The sequence below is a fragment of the Vombatus ursinus genome, unplaced genomic scaffold (assembly GCF_900497805.2).
Source record: "Vombatus ursinus unplaced genomic scaffold, bare-nosed wombat genome assembly UNPS02014818.1, whole genome shotgun sequence".
Classification (NCBI taxonomy): Eukaryota; Metazoa; Chordata; class Mammalia; order Diprotodontia; family Vombatidae; genus Vombatus; species Vombatus ursinus.
In genome coordinates, this window is record NW_020954596.1 from 12,728,770 (window position 1) to 12,755,709 (window position 26,940).

General features: G+C 40.0%; 1 protein-coding gene across 1 annotated transcript in view; it reads right to left on the reverse strand.

Annotated features, from left to right (window-relative positions):
* Positions 1-2,218: 2,218 nt before the first annotated feature.
* The window catches only part of HTRA3 (HtrA serine peptidase 3), a 49,139-nt gene continuing 24,417 nt past the window's right edge, over positions 2,219-26,940 (reverse strand). Inside the window, exons 3-9 of the mRNA XM_027835966.1 lie at positions 23,947-24,169; positions 20,507-20,701; positions 17,282-17,314; positions 15,760-15,874; positions 7,614-7,662; positions 4,639-4,734; positions 2,219-3,445 (exon numbers count right to left, since the gene is read on the reverse strand). Of these exons, the coding sequence (XP_027691767.1) occupies positions 3,280-3,445; positions 4,639-4,734; positions 7,614-7,662; positions 15,760-15,874; positions 17,282-17,314; positions 20,507-20,701; positions 23,947-24,169 (877 nt within the window). The 3' untranslated portion in view covers positions 2,219-3,279. The remainder of the gene's footprint in view (positions 3,446-4,638; positions 4,735-7,613; positions 7,663-15,759; positions 15,875-17,281; positions 17,315-20,506; positions 20,702-23,946; positions 24,170-26,940) is intronic.

The following is a 26,940-nucleotide window of genomic DNA, read 5'->3' on the forward strand; positions in this document are numbered from 1 at the left end:
TTAAATATTGAGATTAGTAGCATACTCTCTATGTTTTGAGCAGTTAACTATTTTTGATGTTCTGAATTTGCTTCTTAGAATTTCTAATATGTCCTGTATTAACTGTTTAAATGTTTTGGGTGTTTTACCTAAATTCTTGTTACATAATAAGCCACTATTTCTCAAAATTTGTTTTTAAAATATATTGTAATTATTAATTTTATGACTGTAGCTGTAATAAACTTTTAAATTCTCTTCTCTAAACAAGGGGCTGATTCACAATTACTATCAAATTGTGCTAGCTTGTATTATGTAGGAGTAGGGAACTTTGCCCTTATTAAAGTTTGTTGTGGTCAAGGCCACTAGCTTTCCAGAGGCATTTCCAGATCCTTAACCCCTACACTTTCCTCTGTGTTCTCTACCTCTTGAAATGACATTTTGTTACTTTTGTATTTACTGTTCTGTATACCCATTGTAATCCCTCAACAGAATGAAAACTTCTATTTTACAGCTGAGGAAACTGAGGTAGATGGAGGCGAAGTGACTTGACAGGGTTATCTAGCCAGTAAGTGGAGAGTTTTTTGCCTTTACATCTTTAGCAGAAGACTCATGCTGCTAGGCACATTGCACAGAGGATGTACTTTGAGTCAGGAAGACCTAATTGGGAATCCTGCCATAGAAATCTACTAGAAGTCACTTAACCTCTGTTTGCCTCAGTTTCCTCTGTGTAAAAATGGGGATGATAATGGTGCCTGCCACCCAGGGTTGTTGTGAAGCTCAAATGAGATAATTATATATGTAAAGTGCTCTACAAACTTTAAAGAGCCATATAAATGCTTATTATTATTACTATTACCTTGCATACACAATAGTAGGCACTTAATAAATGCTTACACATAGCCTAGCACAGTGCCTGGTACATAGCAGGTGCTTAATACATGCTTATTGACTGACTGGATTGAAATGTGTTGCCCATTGGTTGGCCTGATTTGGGCAAAGAATCTGAGCAATAACAACTTATTTCGTTCCAGGCTTCACTGCAGACTTCCTCTACCATGCCCCCATTCTCAGCCTACCTAGCTGAAATCCCACCTTCTGCAGGAGGGCCTTTCATGTTCCTCTCCACTGCTTTCCATTGGAGATTACTTGCCATTACCATGACATATAGCTTTTATCTATATAGTTATTTGCATGTGGTTTCTACCATTAGAATGTGAGCTCCTTGAGGGCAGAGACCACATTTTTATCTTTGAATCCCCAGTGTTTAGCACAGTACTGGGCACATAGTAAATTTTTAATAGATCTTTGTTGCCTAACTGATTAAATCAGGGTCAGTGATATTTGCTGGTCCCTAATAGGTTTTGGATTTGCTTGAACAAACCTAAAGAGGGTACTTATTTTCTTACAGGCCTAACATCTGTAATTCAGAAACCTTCTGCCAGGTCAGTAGTGTTACCTGGTATTGGTTAGAAAGGCCTAACTCTCAGTTTGCCCATGAATAACTGAAACGACATGGTTTAGCCATTTGTTCTTTTTTCTATAATTATAACTCTTTATTAAAACAGCAACATAAGTGTAGTGTCTACTTACTAAGTACTAACATTTTAAAAATAAATTTAAATCCAAATATAATATGGAACAATCTTAAAGGAAATAAAGCATTGTGTAATGAGAAATACATTGTGCTAGGAGTCAGGTGACCTGAGACTTAATCCTGGATTTCCTATTAACTAATTGTGTGATGTTAGACAAGTTGCTTCTTTTGGGTGCCTCAGTTTCTTTAATTGTTTAAACTGTTTTAATGTTTAAAGGGGCTGGATTGAATGGTCTCTAAGACCTATTAGAAAGCCCATTTTACGGTCTAAGGTCCCTCCCTGCTCTGATGTTCTGTGTTCTGAGATCTCTCCTAGCTCTGCCATTTTAAGTTCTAAGGTCTCTCCCAGATTTGATATTCTAAGTTCTAAGATTCCTCTCAGCTCTCATACCCTATGTTTTATATTCTATTGTGCCTCTCAACTCTGTCAGTCTACATTCTATGTCTCATCCACTTTGGACACAGCATATGTCTATTAAAAACAACTCATCTACTCTCAATATAAAATAGACGTGGTTGAAGAGCTAGAGAATTCTTTTTTGAATACCTGTTTTGTGTGTGACATTGTGCTGGGTAGAGATCCCCAGGAAAGGCAGCAGCAGCTGAGAAGGCTCAGAAAAAGAAATGAAGCTTCTGGCACAGGTGTAAGAACAATTTGCTTGTAAACTTTATTATTTTCTTACAGTAGAAACATACAGTACAAGCTACACTGAGTATTCATTTTACAGTAAAGCCTGCCAATATAATGTAAAACTAATCTATACCCAAAATGTAAAAAAAGAAAATGGCACGTTATTTTTTCACATCATCTGCATTTTTTTTTATTTTTTTATATATGGCATTAATTCTATAAGAATCATTTACTCTTTTCCAGCACTACATGACCTAGGTGTCAGCTGCTGCAGCCAATTACTACATTTGTTCCTTCTGAGAGGGTCATGAGAAGGGTGAGACTGCATGGTGGCAAATGGATTCAATGAGGAGTCAGGTGACCTAAGTTCTGGTCCCCATTTTGCCACTAGCTGTGAGACCTTGGCCAAGTCATCTCCTCTCTGGGTCTTGGCCATTATACTAGATCATCTCCAAAGCCCCTATCAGCTCTACAAGTCTATGATTCTGCCACAAATCTCTCCACTGATAGCCCTGTATTGAGCTCAAAGTGGAGAAACTGTTTCCAAATATGATTTCACATTCAAGAGGACATGAAAAGCACAGCTTTCCGTCCAGAGGGCTTAATGCTACAGCACAGAGATATGGATCTTAACCCATCTGATGGAATCTACCCTTTTGAATATGGCCTCCTCACTAGCAATAGGGTTCCTGGAGACTGGTTCTTTCTTGGGTGACACTCAGAAGCTTCTGTACGAGGAAAGTATTGTGACTCTACTCTTTTTCTAATACTACAGATAATTTTAAAATACTCTAGCACTAAAATTCAGAACCACAGGGTCCAATTTTGCCTTTGGTTGCTATTCTTTGGAGCAACTCCAATAGGAGGTATTTTGGGCTCCACTAAAGACAAAATTTGGTCCATCGTTTTAATTCTGTGACATTGGAATGGGTTGTCCCTGTACAGAAATGGCTCAGGCTCATGTGTGTTAGGCCACCTTGTCATTAGTCAACAGGAAATGGGATCAGTTTGAAGAAGATGTATCTGACATTCCAGAACCCAAGAGGTTGACAACAGCACATAGAGATTCCTTCCTCTACATGACCACTTCAGGCTCAATATTAAAGAGCAAATCATCATTTCCTCTTCGAACTTCAAGAAGTAGGGGTGACTCTTTCATCACAGCTTCCTGCAGTTCGCTGGAGTTCTTCAAGGGACGGCCATTTACCTTCACAATGATGTCTCCATCTTTGATTCCGCCTCTGCCAAGGAGATCAGTTGGAATAATTATAATTCATATGTGGCATAACATCAGGTGTTCAGCTGTGGCCGAGGTTACTTATTCTTAACTTTATTTGACTTAGAGATGGTGAACTTGAGAATATGCTTTTGCTACTTTTTGCTGCCTGGGCAACACAGTATGGTGTATTGGAAATATTACATATAATTACCCTAATTCAGGTTTCATCACTTTTGGCTTGAAATATTTTAATAATCTCCTAATTAATTTCTCTGCTTCTACTCTCTCCTTTCTCTAATTCATCCTTCACACAACTACAAAAGTAATCTTTCTAATATACATTGGTCAGTCATTTCAGTCAGGTATGACTCTTCGTGACCCCATTTGGAGTTTTCTTGGCAGAGATATTGGAGTGGTTTACCATTTCCTTCTCCAGCTCATTTTACAGATGAGGAAAGAAAGGCAAACAGGATTCAATGACTTGCCCAGGGTCACACAACTAATAAATGAAAGATTTAAACTCAGGAAGATGAGTCTTCTTGACTCCAGGCCAGCATTCTATCCACTGAGATACTCAGCTGCCCTTTTTAATGTATATGACCTTTCTAATGACCATACCAATCTTTTACTCTAGAGACTTAAGTGGCTACTCATGGCCTCTAGGACAAAATGCAAATTGTTTTATTTGGAAATTGAAGGCCTTACATAATCTGGATTGACCTAGACTCATTTTACATTGCTCCCTTTTCACAAATCCCCCTCCTGAACTGGGTCATAAGGTTCATAAGATGTTAGTGCTGCAAAGACCTTTGAAAGAATCTAGGCCAAATGAGGAAACTGAATCTCAGCGAACTTAAGACTTATGTGGGTCATTTGGCTAGTAAATGGTAGAGCTGAGATTCAAACATGACTCCAAATCCCTGATTCACAAATCTCTTAATTCCCAGATCAATATGCTTTTCATTATACTACACAGCTTCTTCCAAATGATCAGCAATTCCATGATCCTGAACACATGGTCAAAGTAAAACAAATGCCCCAACTTAGCATTCCTCTAGGTTTATCACGAAAAGTTCAAACAAAAAAAAATCACACCCTAACACCCTTTATCTTGAATAACTACAAAACACAAGTTAAATTAGAAACATAAATCTAAATAGGTTTTAACTGCCTGAATGATGTCTTTTAGACTCAAAATTGTTCTTATTTGCTCACCTTTGAGATGGTGAATTTGGAACAACCTCATGTACATAAATCCCACTGCTGACATCAGGAAAATCAGAATTGTTATCCTTCAGTTCTTCCACCAAACTGAAAAGAGATTAAAAAACAAAACAAAACAAAAAATGAAAAACACATTGTTATCATTAATTTACCTTAAGGTCTTCATGAGAAATCTAAGGCTCAGAGACAATCGAAGCACTTGCCGTCGATTGCTCAGACAAATAGGTGAAGTGACAAGGATGTAGTGGACAGATCACTTGTCCTTCCCACCACACCCCCTATTTCCAGCTCTGACATTCGACTCTTTAAAGCCCCTTCTAGCTCTGACATACTTTGTTCTAAGACCCCTTACAGCTCTGATGTTCTATATTCTATGAACCCTTCCAGCTCTGACATTCTGTGCCTTAAGGTCCCATCCAGCTCTGATGTTCTAGTTTCTAAGTTCCGTTTAGTCTTGAACATTCTAGGACTCCATGCAACTAAATAACAGGGACAGCTAAAGAATAATTAGTGAGAGTTGCAGTACATGTGGTAACTAGGGAGGTTTTCCCAGGAGTTCTAATTGATGTAGAACTACAAAAGTGTAGGTTAGGGAGTCCTTGGAATCTGCTGTATCAATATATTCTTCCTAAGAACTTTTCTTAGTAGATGTTTACTCCCCTAATAGCCAGGAATTGAATTAAATTTAAAGAACTTTGTTAAGTGCCTACTCTGTTCAAGGCACGGTGCTAGGCACTATATAAACTATATATGATGAACACACCCACAGGTACCATGTTCTAAGTTCTGTTCTTTTTTTGGGGGGGAGTGGTGTTCAGATGGTGGCACAGAGGACATGAATTGGGTTTGAAGAAAAAGAAGAAATAAAGTTAAATTGATTTTTAAATTTTTGTTTGTAGTGGTGGTGGTGGATGACTGGACAGACAAAGCATCCTGGCACTCAGATATATTTCTAAGAGGTAAATTTAAGAATCAATTGTTTCATTAACAATTGAAAATGGAGAGGTGTGAATAAATTCCTTCCTTCCTAAGTTCAAAACAATTAAAGCCCTTTATAAAGCCATAATCACCCTAGAGTCTGGGCTTTTGTGGGGACACATAGGAAGGACAAGGAAGGAGATACATGAGCATTCTGGAGACTGTAGTTTGTAGATCAGGCTTCTTTATAACCTCGTATGGCTGCCTGCAGGGCAGGTAGGTGGTGCAGTGGATAGAATGCCAGGCTTGGAGTCAGGAAGACTCAGCTTCCTGAGTTTAAATCTAACCTCAGACATTTGTCAGCTGTGTGACTCTGGAAAAGTCACCTAACCCTATTTGCTTCAGTTTCCTTATCCGTAAAATGAACTGGAAAAGGAAATGGCAAATCACTCCAGCATCTTTGCTGAGAAAACCCCAGTTGGTGTCATGAAGAGTTGAATGCAACTCAACAACACCAACAGATGGCTGCCTAGGATCTCCTTTTTGTGTTGAATAAGTAGGAATAGAAATATCCTCTCTTGGGGGCAGCTAAGTGCACAGTTCATAGAGCACCAGCCCTGGAGGCAGGAGGACCTGATTTCAAATCCGGCCTCAGACACTTACTAGCTGTGTGACTCTGGGCAAGTCATTTAACTCCAATTGCCTTGCCAAAAAAAAAAAAGAAAGAAAGAAATATCTTCCCCATCATTGGCTAAGTGAGCTATCTGTCTAGACAATGATGGTATAATAACCAAGGAAGGCCATTAAACCTTGGCTTGATGTTGACTGACAACTCAGCCAGACAGTGATATGAATCAAAAATTGTATCAAGAGTAACCTCCAGCTTCCACAAATGTTTTCATTTCTGGGGCTTTATTAGTACAAAGTTTTTGTGCAGAGCCTTTATAACCCTGTGGTTGGAATAATACTGATCATAGATTTATAGATTCAGAGCTAGAAGTAATTTTAGAACTGATTAAGTCCAACTCCTCAATATGTTATATATCAGAACACAGGAACACTGAAATCGCCATGTGGGTTCAGCCCAAGGTTCTATATCTGATTGGAGATTCCAGGGACAGAGTGTGGGAAGATACAACTATCCCCCATGGTGCTACCCTGGGAAGGGTATTCCTAGACAGGGGTAGGGAACCCATGGCCTTAAGGCCACATGTGGCCCTCTAGGTCCTCAAGTGTGGCCTTTTGACTAAATCCTTAATAAAAGGATTTGTTCTGTGAAGTTTAGATTCAAAGGGCCGCACTTGAGGATCCTGAGGACCACATGTGGCCTCAGGGCTGAAGGTTCCCCACCCCTGCCCTAGGACATATTGATTTCACATAATAAACAATTACAGGTTTTTGTCACGTGGAGCTGGTGTGTTCCAACAGATGTGATTTGGCTCAAAATATTTTCAAATGTGCAATCACAAACTAACAGGAATGCATTCAGTGGAGAGGAACCAAGATGGCGAAAGGACAAGACACTTTATCAGATGAGGCCTGGTTGAAGGAACCTGTAATGTCTAGCTTGCATAAGAAGAGTCTTAGGTGGAAGGGGGAGAGAGGGAGAGATTTGATCTCTGCCTTTAAGTATTTAAAGGTCTGTCCTACAAAACGTGGAGTAGACTTCTTTTGCTTGGCCCAAGATAGCAGAATTAGGACAGATAGGTACAAGTTGCAGAGAGACAGAGTTAGGCTCGCTGTAAGAAAAAACTTCTAATAAAGAGATCGGTACAACAATGGAACAGGCGATCTTAGGAAGCAGTGGGTTCTCTTTTGCTTGGGGTCATCAAGCAAGGCTTAATTACCCCTTGCTGGAGATATTGTAGAGGGAATATTCTATAGGCACAGGTTGGACAAGCTGCCCTCCGAGGTTCCTTCCAACTCTGACTGTCTACTGCGCCATGATTTTACCCTGAGCCGAATTAGGAGCACGAGAATGAATACACAGAGACAACTGTAACAGTACTTAACATGTTATGGGATCCCCAGCCCCCTCAGACACCTACACTGGTGTAATGGTCCGCATCCGTATGCCAATGAAGCGCTTCTTCACATCTGGAAAAGAAATGGTAAGATATTGTTAGTTTGGCATGACCAGTTTCTTCCTTGAGATAATGAGCCTAGCAGAGCTCCCCAAACATTCATTTCTCTCCTTTGCACCCTCAATGATATAAACAGGAAATTGGCTTATTATTCACATAGTGCATGGTACAAGGCAGTACACAGTACAGTAAGAAGAACCTTGGCTCTGGAGTGAGAGAATCTGGGTTCAAATACTGCCTCAGATGCTTACTAATGATATGAGACCTTGGGCAAGTCGCTTAACCATCCTGGGCCTCTTTTTCCTCATCTGTAAAATGTAGACTCTGAGGCCACTTTCAGCTCTGGGACTAGAATCCTATGATCTTGACTTAATAACTGCCTTCATGTTTTTAAAGAACTGTCAAGTCAAAGATGAATTGTATTTACTGTATTTGACCTTAGAGGTCAGAACTAGGAGAAGTTACAGAAAAGCAAGTTTCAGCTGAATGTAAGGAAAAGTCTCATTAACACTTGATGGAATGAGCTGCCTCAGGAGGAAGATGGTTCCCAATCACTGAAGTCTCTGTTGAAGATGCTATAAAGGGGGCTTATGCTGGCCATAGTCCCTTCCAACTCTGAGATTCTGTGGTTCTAAGATCCTTCCTAGATCTAACATTCTGGGAGTCCTACCACTTTATCAAGCATTGACCATATGTCTAGTCAATGCTGGGGATTGTTATTGTTCAGTTGTTTAATTATGTCTGACTCTTTGTGACCTTGTGGACCATACTGTCCATGGGGTTTTCTTTGCAAAGATACTAGAGTGGTTTGCCATTTCCTTCTCCAGTGGATAAAGCAAACAGAGGTTAAGTGACTTGCCCAGGGTCCCACAGCTACTAAGTGTCTGAGGACAGATTTGAACTCAGGTCTTCTTGATTCCAGGCCCAGTACTCTATTCACTGAGCCATTTAGCTACTGGAGATTAGGAACATACAAAGAAGCATATGACAATATGCTGAATCTTATATTTATCATTTAAAATTTTTAAGCACAGAATTTGGACAATACAGCTTTGCTTTTTGTCATAAAAATAGCTATCTAGCCCACCAAATACACAGGATGCCCCAGAAATCTTAGTGTGGTTTTAAGCGATTAGGCTATTAAGCTTTAGTAATTCAATAATTATATTTAAATAATTTAATAAGCTTTATAGCTTAATTACTTAAAACCACACTAAGACTTTTGAGGCACCCTATGTTAAGGTAGCTTAATGCAATGGAAGGAAGGTTAGACCAAGAAACGGGGAAGCATCATAGTCCCAGCACCACCATGGCCTTTCCTCAGGCAAGTTTGTTAAACTCAGAGCCTCAGTCTTCCCATTGATCAGGGGGGATAAATTGTGCCTCCAGTGATGTTATAAGAATCAAAAGAGGTAATGAATATGAATAAGCTTTTTATGTTAGAAACCTCAAACACCATTCTTATTGGGCTATTTTTTAAAGCTGTCTTAACAAGATTGTGCAAGCTTTATTATTATAAAGTTACAGATAATATCAACTCCAGCCAGGCATATGCTTTTGAGAAATCATCATGTGTTTGAAGAAAATCCTCTTCCACCTGTTTAACCCAACTGGTGATATTACTATGGCCCAGTCTACACCTTGCCTTGCATTTTAGGTCATTTGTATGCATGTGGGCAAAGAATCATGTTCTTGTCATCTGTGAATCCCTCCACTTCCCAGATCATCAGCATATTCTCAATAAATAGAATTGCAAAGTTAGAAAATGTCCTAGAAGTCATTCAGTCTATTCCTCCATCCAAAGCTCAATATCCCTGATATATGGTAACCCCATCTGCTCAAATATGCCCATGGATGAGGAATTCACTACTTTTTGTGGTAACGCATGCAGTTTTAGGGAGAAGGGAAAGTATTTATCCTCTAATTGTTAGGAAATTCCATCTTATATTGAAGAAAAATTTGCCTTTTATCTTCTTTTCATTGGTTCCATTCCTGTCCTCTGTTGATCTGACAAGTAATTTTGCACATTAATTTCAATCTCATCATCTTAAAGAAATAATAGAAATGTGCCAAGTCAGCTGCACACATATTTTAGCCAATGAATCAGTTCTCTGTGGACAGAACTTTGTCTTAGAACTACAGTTCATCTGTAAGATCTTTAAGGATAAATGGTGCCTTAAATTTTGGTAGCTAAGTCCTCATCCCTTCTCCCAGTGCTGGCAACCAGTAGGTAAGTAACAACAATAACAAACATTGGGTTTGGGTCTCAGAAGGTCTGGATTTGAATGCTTGCTCTGCTATTGACCACCTATGTAGCTCTGAGCAAACCTCATCTGTCAAATAAGGTGGTTGAAAAAGATCCCCTTTAAGGTCCCTTCCAGCTCTTAATCTATGATCCCTGTTTAATCTATGTAATCTGTCCAATCTTAATCTATGATCTCTGTTTGCTGAGCACTGGGAGAGGTAGGGAGACATCAAGTTTAGAAAAGAAAGAACTTCTGCCCTTAAGGAGTTTTATGGTCTAGAAGGGGAATGAGGCATAGATGGATAGCTACAATATACACTGTGACTTGATAAGTGCATTGAATGGTGCAAAAAAAAAAAAAAAGCCCCAGTATGTGAGGTCTGTGTGGGAAAGTTAATGCTCACCTGGGGTATAGACTCCTAGGTACTTCAAATACCAAAGTACAGTAAAAATCAACAACCAAAGTATGCTTAGGGAAAAGAGGACGTTTAGGTTAATTGGGTATGTTTTCTAATTAACAAAAAATCAACTAGGTAATTCTTTTTGTTTTCTCTCTCATTGTTGAAAAGCCTCTTTATAAAGGGTATGGTCTAAGCAGCTGGGTGGTTCAGTGGATAGAGCACCAGCCAGCAGTCAGGAAGACTCATCTTCCTGAGTTCAGATCCTGTCTGAGACTGTGTGATCCTGGGCAAGTCATTTAACCTGTTTGCCTCAGTTTCCTCATCTGTAAAATGAACTGGACAATTGACAAGAAAACCCCAAATGAGGTCATGAAGAGTAAGACATGACTGAAAACATGAGTTCATAGTGTGGTGAAAAGAGAATTGGATTGAGGACCAGGAGACAGTGGTTCTGGATTCTAGCCAATTCATTTCTATTCACGGAACCTCAGTCTCTTCATTTGTAAAATGGGAATATTTCTACTAGCCCTACATGCCTCACAGGTTTATTGTAAAGATGAAATGATATAATGGGTATGAAAGTGCTTTGAAAATTCATGTTTAATCACTCTTTCCTGCTTCAGTAAATATTATATGCTGAACATTATGAATTTTTGAATATCATAATTTTTGTAGTAGGAACACAAGGTCGTCACTTAGGTCCTTTTGTGCAGGGCAGCGATTGCAGAAATTCCAGGAGCAGGAGTTATAGCATAGAAGTGAATTTTCTAATTAAATCTCTTGACAGTTTCTCCTAAAAGTGAGTCCTATTTACCCAATGTTTCTCAGCAATTGTAGTTCAGATGATCAAATCCAAAGTATCAGGCACCTCAATCTCATCAACTGAGAACAACCACCTTACAACAAAGCCCTGTCTGGGGTCAGTTGATACCTAATTGATGAGGTTTTTATTGCAGAGTTCTTCTCATTTCTAGTTTGGATTGTAGCAGTGCTAATAGGCCTTTGGACAGAAGAATAACACCTGGCGTATAGGGAATGATTAACACCCGTTGACTGTAGATTACAGGCAGCCTGGTACGGTGGAACCTGTGGATACTGGAATTGGGAGTAAGAAAAGCTGGGCCTGAGTCCTAACACTGCTACTTCCTAGCTCTGTGCCCCTGAGCAAGTCATTCACCTTTCTGGGTCTCAGTTTCCCATATGTAACATGGGACCAATAATACTGATATTACCTAAACTACAGTTATTCAAAATGATGTAATATATGAGATCAGGGATATAAAGTATATGGTAGACTACAAAAGGTTATAGAAATGCAGACTAATTTAATTACTCTACAAAACTCCCCTTGAGAAAGAATTGGGAATAGAAAGAGAACTAAATTCAGAATTGGGATGGCAGCGTTCTTTACACAGGCAGTAAGGATAGTCACAGTAGGACTCACTTACTGTCTGTGTCAACTTGGGCAAGTAATTAATCTCATTGTTTTCGGTCTCAGTTTTCTCATCTGTACCATGAGAGGGGAAGGGTTGAGCTACGTTATGTATAACTTCCTTCCAGCTCTAAGTCTTCTGGTCTACTCAGAAATGCATTTGAAGGCATTCACATGACAATGTGAGAAGCAGTGTGACAAGTAGACAGAGGGCTGGCCTGAGTCAGGAAGACCTGGGTGTGAGTCTTGCCTCTGACACATTGTGGCTGGGTAGTTCTGGACAGGTCACCTCCCAGCAGGTTGTTGAGGACCTTTCAGAAGGTCTCAGGACCCCAGGAAATTCTTAAGAAAGGGGAGTTGCAGTAAAGTTGACCATCTGCCTTGGTAGAGGGAGATTTCCTTTCCACAGTTTCTTACACCAATGAAATTATGACAGATTTGGACCTAAAAAAGAACCAGAGCAGGTTTGGCCTCCACATGGTTCATAGAGACTTGTAGGGATGGATTCACTGCCATCACATATACTTTGGGGAAAACATATCCAAAATAGAGTTCAAGAAGGCACTCTATTCTCTGGAAGGTTTGAAGAATTATTATTATTATTAACAAAAATACAATAGTTGACATTTATATAGAATTTTATGGCCACAAACTTTTTTCCCACACATACATGATCTCATCTTCATAACAGTATTATGAGGTAGGAAATTTTTAAGGATTACTATGTTCATTTTATAGATGATGAAATTGATGCTCAAAAAAGGAACCCAGGAATATAGTTATGTAACATAATAGCTTAGTTTGTATATGTTTGCATGTTGGCTCCCCCGTTAGATTGTAAGCTTTTTGAGGGCAAGGACTATCTTTTACCTCTTTTTGTATACCCAGCACTTAGCACAGTGCCTGCCTCATACCAGGCACTTAATAAACGTTTATTCATGATTATTGATTGACTGAATATTCTGCCTGGCCACAGAAGACAAAAATAGGAGCAATGGTAATAGAAAGGAAGATTTCAACTCAGGGTAATAAAAATAAAATGTCCTCACTATTAAACTTGTATAAAAGCAGAATTGGCTGCTTAGCTTAGGAAGTAATGATTTCCCTATCCCAGGAGGCCTTTGAGTAGTGGCCGGATGGTTGCTTGTGAGAGATCTTGTAGAGGGGATTCCTGTTCAGATATGGGTTCTTGGGATCGTTATGGATGGATTAGACACCATTTGAGCTCTCTTCCAACTTCCAAAATGAGTAAGTCTGCATATGTGGCATCTTAGAATTATTAGGGTTTCTGAGAGCTGATAGAGACCAATGCCTTCATTTTACAGAGGTGGAAACTGAGGTAGTATGAAATGAAGTGACCTATGCAGTTACCTAATTAATAAGGTACAGTACTGAGATTAGGACCCAGGTCTTTTGGCTTTTTTCACCACACTGACAGTGAGTCTCCTGCCACATTCTTTCTTCAGCCTCATTAAATTTCCTATTGTGAGTATCCTAAAGCCCAACAAACTGAAAACCCTGGCATGAGCTTGGAAATGACCAAATTGTTTCCACTTCAGGGGCCAGATGGCACACCTGAGAAGCCAGAGGATCCAGCAGGGAGCGTATGCATAGCCTGTCTCAGAGTAACTCACATTTCCATGGGCTCAGGGCTCACAGATGACTGTTGTCAGTTGGTCAATTTCTACACATGTCATGGGGCTTCAAGGATTTTTAAAAAGTGGCATTAACTATTCACACTGTAAACAACAAACAAAAGCTTCATACCCTTTACATATTGCACCAGAATTCCTGGTGAGGATTGTGACGAATGGAAACATTGGAGGCTCTTTAATTTAAAATGCAGAGATAAAAGGACTTTGGATTAACAGAGTTTGGATTATCTTTTATTATTGTTATTATATATGGATTATGCTTTTATTAAAGGAAATGGCAGACTCTTGAATCAGTTGAGGGACCCAATCTGTGCATCCTTTTTGGTAAATGGAAAATGGCTTAACAAAGTTTGGCTATATTCTGAAGAATTACAGGATTGCAGAGTATTTTCTTTTACTGGTAGGTGAGGTATTAAACACTGTACAGGACAGTACCTGTCCCCTAAGAGTTTATATTCTTAAATACAACCATAGACACCCATCCATTTTATTTGAGCCAGTCTGGTGTAAATATGGAGAAGCGACAGTTTCTCTGTCCTCTCTGGTCAGACCAAATCTGGGCAACTATGTTCAGTTTGGGGGTTCATGTTTTTGAAAGGACATTGACAAGTTAGAGTTACCAATGGAGGACAATCAGATGATGAGGGGACTGGAAACCAGGTCATATGAGGATTAATGAAAGAAACTGGGAATGTTGATCTTGGAGAAGAGAAGATTTGGGGTGGGATAAGAAGGGGATTATAGCTATCTTCCACTATATGACAGGTTGTTATACGGAACAGAGATTACATATTTTGTGAGGCTCCAGAGGGAGATGCTAGGATAAATGGGTAGATAATCCAGAAGAATGAATACATTTTAGCTCAATATAAGGAAGAACTTTCTAATAAGAGCTATTCAAAAATGCAATGGGCTGTGAGGTGAGGTGGTAAGCTCCCTGTAACTTACAGTGTTCAAGAAGATGTTGGTTAGGCCCATATTGAGGATAATTTAGAAGAGATTCCTGCATTGGGAGGAGAGTTGGTGACCTCTTAGGCCCCATCTAGCTCAGATTCTCCTGGAGAGAATATGTGAATAAGAAAACCAAAATGGAAGTTGGATATGGTGATCATAATGTAACCTCGCACGACTGCATGGGGCTCAGTGTCCTTAGATGGTGGGATCTAAGGGGAAAGTGGTTATGGTCGATGTCTTCTCTTTCCCAGATGATTATGTTGGAATCTGAACTGGAGCTTTAAAGCGATGGAAGGTTAACAGCTATTTGAGAAGCCTACAGGTTCAGTTTCAAAGAGGTGGTGTTGGGAAAATGACAACAAAAATAAGGACCACTGACATTGATGGTGCTTTAAAGTTGGTGAAGCCCATTCCAGACATCACCTCATTTGATCCTCACAGTAGCCCAATGAGATAGGTATTATTACCCCCAATTTACAAATGAGGAAACTGAGGCTGAGAGACGTTAAATGCCTTGCCTAAAGTCAGAATTAGCCTCAAACCCAGATCTTCCCCTTTCCAAGAAATGAACAGCTGAAACTGGAGAGGAGGTTAGCTCAGCAAATGAAAACTCAGTGGGGAGAAGAGAAATGTGGTAGGAGCAGAGAAGGCTCTGAATGAGAAGGGCTAGTCACCCAAATTCAAGATGGAACATTATTGGGCACCACTGATTTTATTAAAGGGCAGAGCAATAATGCCTCACACTACCCTAATGCTACATAATATAAAATATTTAGGATTACAAAGGAAAGCAATTTAAATACAGTTATCAAAATATTTAAAAAAAAAAACAAACAAGTTCACAGACCACCCCTCCACCCCCCAGCCCCTGCCCAAGTTAAGAGCCCCTGGACTGGATGATCTCTGAGATTCTACCTTGCTCTGAATCTTATGATGCTATGAGATGAGACTGTTGATGACAGGCAAGGAAGAAGTTGAGCTTGACAACTACCTGAGTGTGAAGTGATGTGGGTGAGGGGGCACAGAAGAGACAGGGAGAAGCTGGGGATGACTCACTTCGTGTCTCAACTCTGTGTAAAACCTTTGGGGGAAAAGGGATGAAGCTAGCACCAGGAGACAAGACAAGCAACATCTTCACAACATATTGCTTTGATCCAAGCCCAAGGGACTATTTTCTTCTGCTTTGGCTCTCCATGAGAAGAGAGTTGTTAGACTTGGCACGGTCGCATCCCTGGTCCAGGGCTGGCTCACATGCTTTATTCTCAGGCGTCAGCCTTTGTTTGCACCCCCACGTTAACTGGCCGAAGCTGAGACCTCACTCTTCAGGGGAAGTGGGCATTTTACAGGGAGAATTGTTTCTTGTTTTTGTTTTTCCAATCTTCTGAGGGTTGGTTTTTCTAAGGTCTCCAGGCAGGGACTTTACCTTTATTTTGCTTGTCGTAGGACTCGGTGAGGAAGCGTGTGATACGATCTGAAGGAATAGCGAAGGAGATCCCAGCTGCAACTTTTAATGTGTTTATTCCAATGACTTCTCCATCCTGTGCAAAGAGAGTGGATTAAGTGGTCACTAGAGGACAATAAAGCAAGCCACATTGCCCACAACTTTAAAAAAGAAAGATAAAAGTTAGTCCAGGTTTCTAGAAGAAACAGCTGCCCAGTCAGTGTAAAATGCCTCACTCTAAAATGCTTCCCCAAAGTAACCTTTTAAAGCTGACTGCTTCACTTATAACAGCCAATTTCCCATTCTATTCTCTCCAAACTCAAGGAGGAGCTGAATGAGCCCAAACCTGACTAGCGCCTCTAAATGGGTGAGAGTTGGCTTTCCAAGAGACATAAGAAAAAAAATAGGAATGTCCTCCTTAGATATGCATTTTACAGATAAAGAAATGGAGGCATGGAGCTAAATGGTTTGCTTACTATCACATTGCTAGAAGTTTTCATACTTCTTCCATCACTCACACTAAATTCTAAATAACCCATGTCACAGCTTACTTAGAACCATAAAATTCTGGAATGGGCTTTTCAATATAGAATGTCAGACCTAGAATACAGATCACAGAGTATTAGAGTAGAGATTTTTTCAGAGATCACCTGGTACAAACTACTTATTTACAGATTTGGAAACCATGGCTCAGAGAGAGGAAATGATTTCCTTAATGATTTAATTTAACTCAATGACTCCAAAGCCCTTAGCACAGTCTGATGGCTGTGACATCAGAGAAGAAGCACTCTCATCTGCTTTGCTGATGCACCCCAAAAACACTGGGGTTTTTCCATCTGACTTGAAGCTGAAACCTTCCATATGTGTTCTTTTCCCTTTTAGAATGTGAACCCCTGGAGAGCTGACACTACTTCGATTTTTTAATTTGTATCTTTAGTGTTTTGCACACAGTAAATGCTTAAGAAATACTTTGCACACAGTAAGTGCTTAATAAATGCTTCATTCATTTCTATATTTGAAAAAAGAAACTTTCCAACAATGAATGTCCCTTTCTGTCTTCCATTTCTACCCTCAATGTTCACCATACTTTGTCCCCTGCAGTTCCCAGACACAGCTCAGCTAGAGAAGTTTTGGAGGAGTCTGCCAATCTCAGGGTGATTGATCCTAAAGTTCCAGGAGATGGGAGGTGAGGTGGAGGGCCCTTGCACAGTGGAAGTCTTGGGGAAATCAAGCAGCATTCTAAATGCCCCACAGACAGGCTTCTTGGAAACAGCTCTAAAGCCAAAGCTCCTAAGAGTTTCTCCTCTTAGCAGTAATACTATCTGATATTGAAGACTTAATCCTGTTTTATGGAGAGACTAATGATCCACTCGGTGGTTTGCCTGGGCCCTTTGCTCTCCCATCATGCTCCTTCTTGGTAGTCACTTCCAGGCTCATTAGTAAGAAATTTCTGGAAATTCAAAGAGACTTTTGATCTAAAACCAGCTTTCAATCATGTACTTACCAGATTAACTAGAGGTCCTCCTGAGTTTCCATACTGTAAAAAGAGAATAAAAAGCAACTATTAGATTTTCAATTTTAGGAAAAAAAAGCTATATTAAAAATATAGTTCAAAGAAGTGCCATAAAACATTGGAGCTGGAAGGGACCTTGGGACCATAGCACACAGCTTCTAATCACTTTCTAACTGTGTTGCCTCCCTAGGTAGAAGGTAAGTTTCTTGAAGGCAGGGACTGTTTTTTGCTTTTCTTAATACAGTGTTTAATAAATGCTTATTTAAGAATTGATTATAAATATATACAGGAAATGGGGTATAGAAATCTATCCTGCCTTATAGGAAAATTGAAGGGGAAGGGGATAAGAGAAGTGGGGAGATAGGAAGGGCAGATTAGAGGAAGGGGTGTTCAGAATGCATGCCATCTTGGGGTGGGGGGAGGGGCGAGATGGGGAGAAAATTTGGGACTCAGAATCTTGTGGAAGTGAATGTTGAAAACTGAAAATAAAAAAATTAATTAAAGAATTGATTATAGTTGGAAGGCACAGAGGACACAGTGAGCAAGACCTGAAAGAATCTTAGAACAGGGACCAGCGGAGCTCAAGAGAATATTAAAACATCAACGCAGAGCTGAGAGAGTCCTCAATTTTATACAGGCTCAGAGATGTGAATTAACTTCCCCAAGGACACACAGAGGATTAGTGGCAGAGCTGGGGAGTGAAATCAAGTCTTCCACTTCCTAGTCTGAGACCTTACCATTGTACCACAGTGCCCAATTTTCAAAAGGGAACTCCTAAAACATTCTTACTAAATGGCAGATTCATTGATAAAGGTGTACAACCTCCCAAGGGGATCAACTTTGAAAGGGTAAACATTCTTTTGGATGGAAGATTTTTTTGGTCTGTTTGTTAAAAGATCTGTCTCAGATTATAGCCATTTTTTGTACATGATTACAACCTATCTTGAGCCATCACAAAGAAAGAATGCATCTTAAAAATCAATTATAAAGAACTATATAAATGTGGATTATCATTTATGTGGAAATACCCAGAAAAAAACGATAAAACCCTATGGAGACTCAAGGATGCAGTAATGAGCTCTCTGTCACAGAAGTTGTGCAAGTGGAGGCATTTTGTCTCTGTTTTCCTAATGAAGTAATATTTAAAAAAGGAAAGTCATTCACGTCCCCTCCCCCTCTCCTACTTTAAGCACTAGCAGCTACCTACCATTCATTTGTCCTAAGGTGTGTGGAAGGGTGAGGTTTAAACATTGATTTGTCTTGAGGAAAGGGCTCTGAACCACATGATTTTTTAAACATTTTTTTTACTATGAACTTAATCATCTACAAATCCAAACACTTAAACAAAGAAGAACAAAATGAAGGATTATAAATGAAATGGTGAATTTCTGTTGCACCGAATTTGTTTTTTAAAAATATATTTACACATATACATATACATACATACATATACACATACACACTACACCTCTCATGAAGTCTTTTTTTTTAAGTTCAGTGACACTCTGACAACTCTGTACTTATTTGTTCCTCTGGATCAGTAAGAACTCTTCTTATTTTTTCACAAGTACACAAATGTTCCTGATTTGGGTGGTGCTTAAGCCTTAGGAGCACTTTAGAAGGAAACATCCATCCATCATTCACTCCCTATTCCCCTGAGGGAAAAGGTTGAAACTTTATGGATCCCAAGGTAGGAGGCATCTTCCCAGCTGAACTAACAAATCTAATTCAATAAGTCAATGCCAAAAACAACAATAATGATTTTTAAATGCTGATTTTCCATACTAAACTGTAATGAAACCACCTTTTTTGCTCAAGTCAGACTACATCTGGAATATTATGTTCAGTTCTAGGCATGACATTTTGGGAGGGACATTGACATATTGAGTACAGGGGAGGGTAATCAGGATTATGAGAGGACTGGAAATTATGTCATATGGTGACTAGTTAAAGGAACTGAAGTTTAGCCTGGTGTCTTAGGGGAGACATGAAGGCTGTTTTTATATATTTGATGGATTGTCCCATGGAGGAGGGATTAGCTACTCTCTAAAGGGGAGAGCAAGTAGAGGATAATATAAGAAAGAACTTTTTAGCCATTAGAGCTAGAAAATGAACTTCCTCCTGCCTTATATGGTGAGTTCCCCATAACTCTTGAGTGTCCAAGCAGAGAATGGATGACTATTTGTTAGATATGCTGGGAAAGTGAACTAAGGTCCCTTATTAATTCACTTACCAACTTAGTTTCATCAGCTGTAAAATGAGGATGATAATCCCTGTTCTATGTACATCACAGTCCATAACTCATAAAATAGAGGAAGCCAATTTATTTAGAATATGCCCCCACCACGTACCTAAGGGATTTAGTACTATTTCATAATATCACTTCTTTTGGAAAAGTAAACAGTCATTTAATCCATTCCCAGACTAGAAGCCTTAATAAATGTGAAACTTCAAGTAAGTGGGCCAGATGGGTTTGGCATAACCATAACTAGGGTGAGGTGACTGGTACTTTGCCCCAGGCTGCTGAATTTAGATGGCACTGACAGTGCTTTCAGTCCTTCAGCAGGGCAGAAGCAACAGAGCTTAACACCTAATTAGCTAAAATAGGAAAATAACAGATGAGTGCTTTTTCTGGCAAGCTTTCCCTCCCAGGCTTCTGTTAGCCCTGGGCAAAATTGATGAGGTTTGCTCCAGGCATTAAAATTTTTAATTACGGCACTGGTCCTTAGCTCATCCATACAAATGTATTATATGTGTGTGTGCACACATATACATATGTATGTATGTGTATATGTTATATATGTATATATAGATACCTATGTTTGACTATATATACAATACATATATGTGTATAGGTATATATTTATATATACATATATATGTGTGTGTGTATATATATATACACACACACACACACATACATATAGTTTCCTCATCTGCAAAATAGGGATAATAATAGTACTTACCTCCCAGCATGTGGTGAGTATCAAATAAGATAATATTTGTAAAGTTCTTACCACAGTGCCTGGCACACAATAGGTGCTTAATCAATGCTTGTTGCCTCCCTCCTGTCTGCTTCCTCTCAGATGTACCTATACGTGTTCCGATTCATAAGCAGAAACCAGCCCATCTACAAACATCATTATTGATGTTGGACAGTTCAAATACAGCTATTGGCATCAACAATATGTTATCAATATTAAATGGGTGACTTACATTGATGATGGCATCTGTTTGAATGTAGTCCATGTCAGAATCCTTAAGACCCAATTCCTTCCCATCTCGCTGGGCTGTGCTGACAATCCCTGTTGTGACTGTGTTTTGTAAGGCAAAAGGACTCCCAATAGCCACCACAAACTCTCCTGGCCTCAGGTCTGCTGAATGACCCAGCAGTAATACAGGTAGTTTTTTCTAAAGGAGAGAAAATTGAACATAGGAAGATGAATGCCAGAATTCTTTCATTCATTCAACAAATGCATTGGTCAGATTTCTTAGGAAGAAAATAATGAGTTACTTTTTAAACTGTACCTATGGTTTCATGAATGTGGGGTACTCCCAACGAATGACTTCCTTTCCCGATGCCCATCAGCCAAAGCTCTGCATCTTATTGTCTTAGAGAATTGCCCAGGGATACTGAGGGGTAAAGACACTTGACCAGGGCCACACAACCAGCATGTGACAGGGACAGGACTTGAGGCTGAGCTTTCCTGAGCCTGAGGTCAGCTTTCTATTCAGTTAGTCATGCTGCTGCTCTCAATGAAAGGTAAAGGTGATAAACTTTTACCTGCTCATATTAATAGTAACAACAATAATAACATGATATTTTGGTATCCAGATAATAATAGCCAGCATTTTACAGAGTACTTCAAGGTTTGCAAAGTGCTTTACATATATTTTCTCATTTGATCTTTAAAATCACCCTGGGAGATAGGTGCTATTATTACCTTGTCTTTGCAGATGAGGAAACTGAGATAGACAGAGGTTAAGAGACTTGCCTTGGGTCACACAGCTAGTAAGTGTCAGGCAGAATTTGAACTTGGGTCTTCTAAAATCCAAGCCTAGCATTTTATCCACAGCATCAGGTCTTTATGTGGAGTTGTTATTATTATTATAATTATTATTATTTTGGTGTCAGAAGAAACCTAGTTCAAATTCTGACTGTAACACTAGATAGCTACATAGCCATAGATGAGTTATTTCACATCTGAGTCTCAGTTTACTCATCTGTAAAATGGCCACAATACTTTCACTCGATACCTAAGTATCTTGTGGAGAAAATGTGTTGTAAACCTTAAAGTAGGGCAAAAAAATGGGCAGCTAGATGGTGCCATAGTGTTTAGAGTGCCAGGCCTGGAGTCAGGAAGACTCATCTTCCTGAGTTCAAATCCAGCCTCACACCCTGGGCAAGTCACTTAACCATGTTTGCCTCAGTTTCCTCATCTGCAAAATGAGCCAGAGAAGGAAATGGCAAACCCCTCCATTATCTTTGCCAAGAAAACTCCAAATGGGGTCACGGAAAGTCAGATACAATTGAAATGATGGAACAATAAGAGCAAGACCTTAAAATGCCATAGAAATATGAGTTATTATTCTTTATTGTTATTATTATGATTTATGTGGAGCTCTGTAAAATGTTTTTGTCTACGGAGGCGGTATGGTATAGCAGAAAGAGGATTGGCTTGAAGTCAGAAGATGAAGATTCTATACGTACTCTACCTGAATGATCGTAGACAAGGCACTGGGCCTCAGTTCTTTCACCTATTGAAAGAAGGGGTTGGTGGAGATGACCTCTGAGATCCCTCCCATCTCTAGCTCATCTGTCCTATGATCTTCATGACAGCCTGGAAACTGAGGCTCAGAGAGATGACTTTCCCAAAGCCAAAATACGCTCAATTCTTAGTATGTCCAAAGCCCCAGGGCCCCATCTAACTCAAGATACAACTCCCTCCCACACCAGTTCTCTCCTCCACCCAGGCAGGATGGGGGAATGCAAACTCATTTGAGTTTGAGCCTAAGCTAAACCTAATTATAGCCCCAATCTATAAAAGTCACGCAATGCATACCAAAGCCAAATATAAACTGTTTCTGGATGAAAGACAGCCTAGTGTAGTGGAAAGAACTCTAGCCTCTCATTTGAGTTCTCTTAATTCACTCTATGGCCTTGGGCAAATAAGAGCTGGAAGGGGCTAGATGTTCTCTAAGAACAACCTTTTATTTTAACATTGAAAAAACCAGTGCTCATGTACTTGTCTCTTTCGTTCCCTGGTACTCCATTTCCTCCCTTTGTAAAATGAGGGCTATCTCTAAGGTCTCTTCCAGCTCAGAAATGCTATGTCCAATGTTGGTGCATTCCTCTTTGTGCAAACATCAATTGTGAAAGCCCAAGTTTGCACAAAAGGTAAAGAGCTGAAGATTAAAAACTTCACAGAGTTCCACTTTATTGAATAAGACTCACCATTGAAGTATCAAAGGGGGGGCCCAAGGTTGCTTGGACATTTACAAAATTAGACCAAACCCACCATTCCATCCCTCCTCGATTAAATGAGTTCAAAAGCAATCCTTGTGTGACTTTGGACAAATAACTCGCTGATCCTAAGCCACAGTTTTCTAATTTGTAAAATGAGGGAGATCTCTTCAAGTCCTATGATCCTGTTGGTCCTAACTCTTTGACCCCAAATATTAAATGGAAACGACATGCATTTGGTGAAATGAGAGGCCCTTTCAACTTTCTTAGATGATCATTCTAGACTTTATTAGGACTATTATTACTGGGGAGCAAGTGCTTTGGTTGGCCTATGAATTAGGAGACAGGGAGTCTTATTTCCCCAAGTTTTAATTTCATGACCTAAGTCAGTCTCTGAGCCTAAGACTGATATTTGTAAAATAATAATATGCACTTATCTGCACCCTCTCACAGGTTGTCTGGAGGTCAAATTTTAATAGGTAAACAGAAAACTTAGCTGGAAAAAAATTTTTAGAGCTGAAAAGAACCTTAGAGATTATCCATCCAACCTCTTAATTTTATAAGTGAGAAAAATGAGGCCTTGCTTTCCTAATTTGGGACTGTCTCCCCAGGACTACCACTTTAGCAAGGACCCTGGCCAGACTTCACTTAACTCTTGCCTGCACTCATTCTTTGGACTTCTCCTTCTCCTAGGCTGTCACCCTAGAGAAACCCTTACTCTGGGACCTTGCCTGCCCGATGGGTGACTCCCTTCCTGAGACCCACCATTGTAGGAGGGCCCTAGTCATGCTTCATCTTATCCTCAGGGACACTTCTCCTCCCTCTCACCTGCCTTCCTTGCCTCTTTCTCCATCTATCCTTCTCCTTTCCATCTCCCTCACATGTTTGTCTTTCCTCATTAGATTTCCTCCATTGAAGGCAGAGACTCTTTTGCCTCTGTTTGTATCCCCAGCACTTAGCACTGTGCCTGGCACATAGTAGGTGCTTAATAAATGTTTCTTGGTTGATTGATGGAATATTGAAAAGAGGGAACTGAGCTAGAATGGTTCTAAGTTCCCTTCTAGGGTTAAACTTTTAGGTTCTAAGTTCTCTTCCATATCTGGCATCCTGTGAGCCTACAGTGCTCTTGAAACATTCAAGAATTCAAACTATTTTCTGCCTGATAAGAACACTATCTTCACTACTTGCTTACCTTGGGATTGATCTTGATCGTGGCAATGTCAGACTTCTTGTCAATGTCTTTAATTGTCGCCTCATAAGTGTCTCCACTCTGCAGTTGAACCTTCAACTGCTGTCGTCCAGAAATGGCATTGGTGCTTGACACTACGTGGGCATTGGTCACAATTAAGCCAGATTCCGAAATGATAAATCCAGATCCACTGGACAAGGGCACATTTCGACCAAAGAGGGGATGCCTGTGGCAAAGTAAGCACAAACAGGGACCTTTTTAGGTGCTGTCGCAGTGGTTGGGAGGCTATACCCAAAGTTCATCAGCACATAGCATGCAGTGTGACCATCATAGATGGTCAGAGCTGGATAGAACCTTAGAACATAGAACATGGAAAGTCAGAGCTGGATGGAACATGGAATGCCAGATCTAGAAGAGGCCCTAGAACATAGTGATGTTAGAGCTAGGAAGGGCCCAGTTATTATCTTGTTTAATATCATCATTCTACAATTGGGGAAACTGAGGGCCCGAGAATGTGGCTTGCCTAAAGTCACACAGGTATTGAATACCAAAATTTGAACCCAGCTCTCTTGATTAAGATTCTAGTGCTCTTTCCTTTACACCATAAAAGCAAGTCATCAAGAAGCATTTATTAAACATCTGCTATGTGCCAGACCCTGTACTAAGCGCTGAGGATACAAAGAAAGGCAAAAGACAGCTAGCCTCTGCCCTCGAGGAGCTCACACTCTAATGGAGGAGACAACATGCAAACTATGGATAAACTAGATCTATACAGAGCAAATTGGTGATCATCTCAAAGGGAAAGCACTAGTGTTGAGTCATCATGAGAAATTGTGTTACCTGCTGAATAATTCAGACAGTCTATTTCAATACAGTGAATGGTTTGAAGGACTAAGTTTCTTTAGGCTGTTGAGGAAAAGACCAAAGGGGACTTGGGAAACAGGATGGGTGTCTTTAGTTATTTAAAGGAGGACTATGTCCCACTCTTCGTGACCCCATTTGGGGTTTTCTTGGCAAAGATACTGGAGTGGTTTTCCATCTCCTTCTCCAGCTCATTTTACAGATGAGGAAACTGAAGCAAACAGGGTTAAGTGATTTGCCCAGGGTCACAAAGCTAGTTAGTCTCCAAGTCTGGATTTGAACTCATGAAGATGAGCCTTCCTGATTCCAAACCCTGTGCTCTAGACACTGTGCCACCTAGCTTCCCAGGGGTAGATGTTACAGGGAAACCAATTTGGGCTCAGTATAAAGAAGCCATTCCAACAACCATACGGGCTAGCTTGAGATAGCAGGTTTTCTAGAGGGACGCTTCCTCCACCAGGCCTAGAGGGCTGCACTGGGGGATGCCTGGGGTTCTTTGCTACTGTAGGACCCTATAATTCCAGCATTACCTACTCACAAGAGCAAGTAATTGGATTTCAGAGTTTGAAGTGGTACTTTAATAAAAGGGTAATTAAACTAAATGGGGCTTGGTCCTGAGATGATTAAGGAATAAATTGTTTACTTTCTTGATGTAAATCAACTCTTTAGTGCCAAGATTGTACTCTTTAGACCAAATGGAGCGGCCATATATGAAGTAAAATGCTCAGGTCTGGAAAGGTTCTTTCTCAGCAATGGGATGTAACAGAGGAGACCTGGGTGTTCATGCTAGATCACAATTAACTCTATCACCTGAACTCAGATAAGTCTCTTCATCTCTCAGTTCCCCCTCTATTAAGGAAGGGGGTTGCCAAACACCTACAATTACCTAGGAGCCCTTGGGAAAATTATTTAACTTCCCTGGGCCTCAGTTTCCTCATCTGTAAAATTCAGGTGTTGAACTAAGTGGCCCCTGAGGTCTGTGCTCCTATGACCCCTGCCAGATGACATGCTCTGCGTTAGCTTCTGATGTTCTGATATTATTTGTTCTATGTTCCCTTCTGGCTTTAATAGTCTGTGAGTCAATACCAACCCTTTTACAGAAATTCGTTTTATTAGCTGACTAAGCCAGCCTTTTGCTCTGTCTGCAACCTGTCAGCTCAGTGGCTTATCTGCCTTCTTCGAGCACCTGCAAATTTCTGCTGATTATATTTGTTTTGTCTCACCTTTCAGACAGCAGACTCCTACAGGGTGGGGACTGTATTTGTCTGTCAGTATATACCCCAGGGACCTATGGCAAGTTCCATGAACTCTATGGAAATTCAACGAATGTTTGTTGACTGACCATTATATTTTGTTTACTAGATCATTTTTATCAGCATGGCCCAGTCAAAAGGGCGGTATCAGGTAATTTTATCAGTGTAGCCCAGTCAAAAGGGCAGTGTCTGAGAATAAGGAGACAGTGTCCAGTCTGGGCTTCATCACTAACTGAGTAACCCTGGGCATGCACTTCAGAGTGCCTCAGTTTCTTTGTTTGTAAAATGAGATAATAATACTTGCCCTCATAGGACTTTTTAAGGTCAAAATAAGGTTAATACATATAAAAATATTTCCAAAAATGTAAAAGTTAAATGCATCATATTAACACCAGGTATTATTATTGGGCAGCTAAGTGGTGCAATGGATAGAGAGAAAGACATGTCTAAGTCTGGTCTTGGACACTTTCTAGCTGAGTGACCCTGGGCAAGTCACTTAAACCCTGTTTGCCTCAGTTTCCTCATCTGTAATGTGAGCTGGAGAAGGAAATGGCAAATCACTCCAGTATCTTTGCCAAGAAAATCCCAGATAGGATCACAAAGAGTTGGATATGACTGAAAACAACTGAACAACAAATTGTTGTTATTATTTTTTCTGTTATGTAAGTTCTTATAATAATATTATAACATCATCATCATCATCATCATCATCATCATCATCATTATCATCATTAGATGTCTGTGTGGGATAGTGAGAAGAGCATTGGATCTGTAATCAGGACTCCTGGGCTCTAGTCTTACTTTTTTCCAGTTATTGGCTGTGTGACCCTAGTATGAGTTATTTAAATTCTCTAAGCCTCAGTTTCTACAACTCTAAAATTTT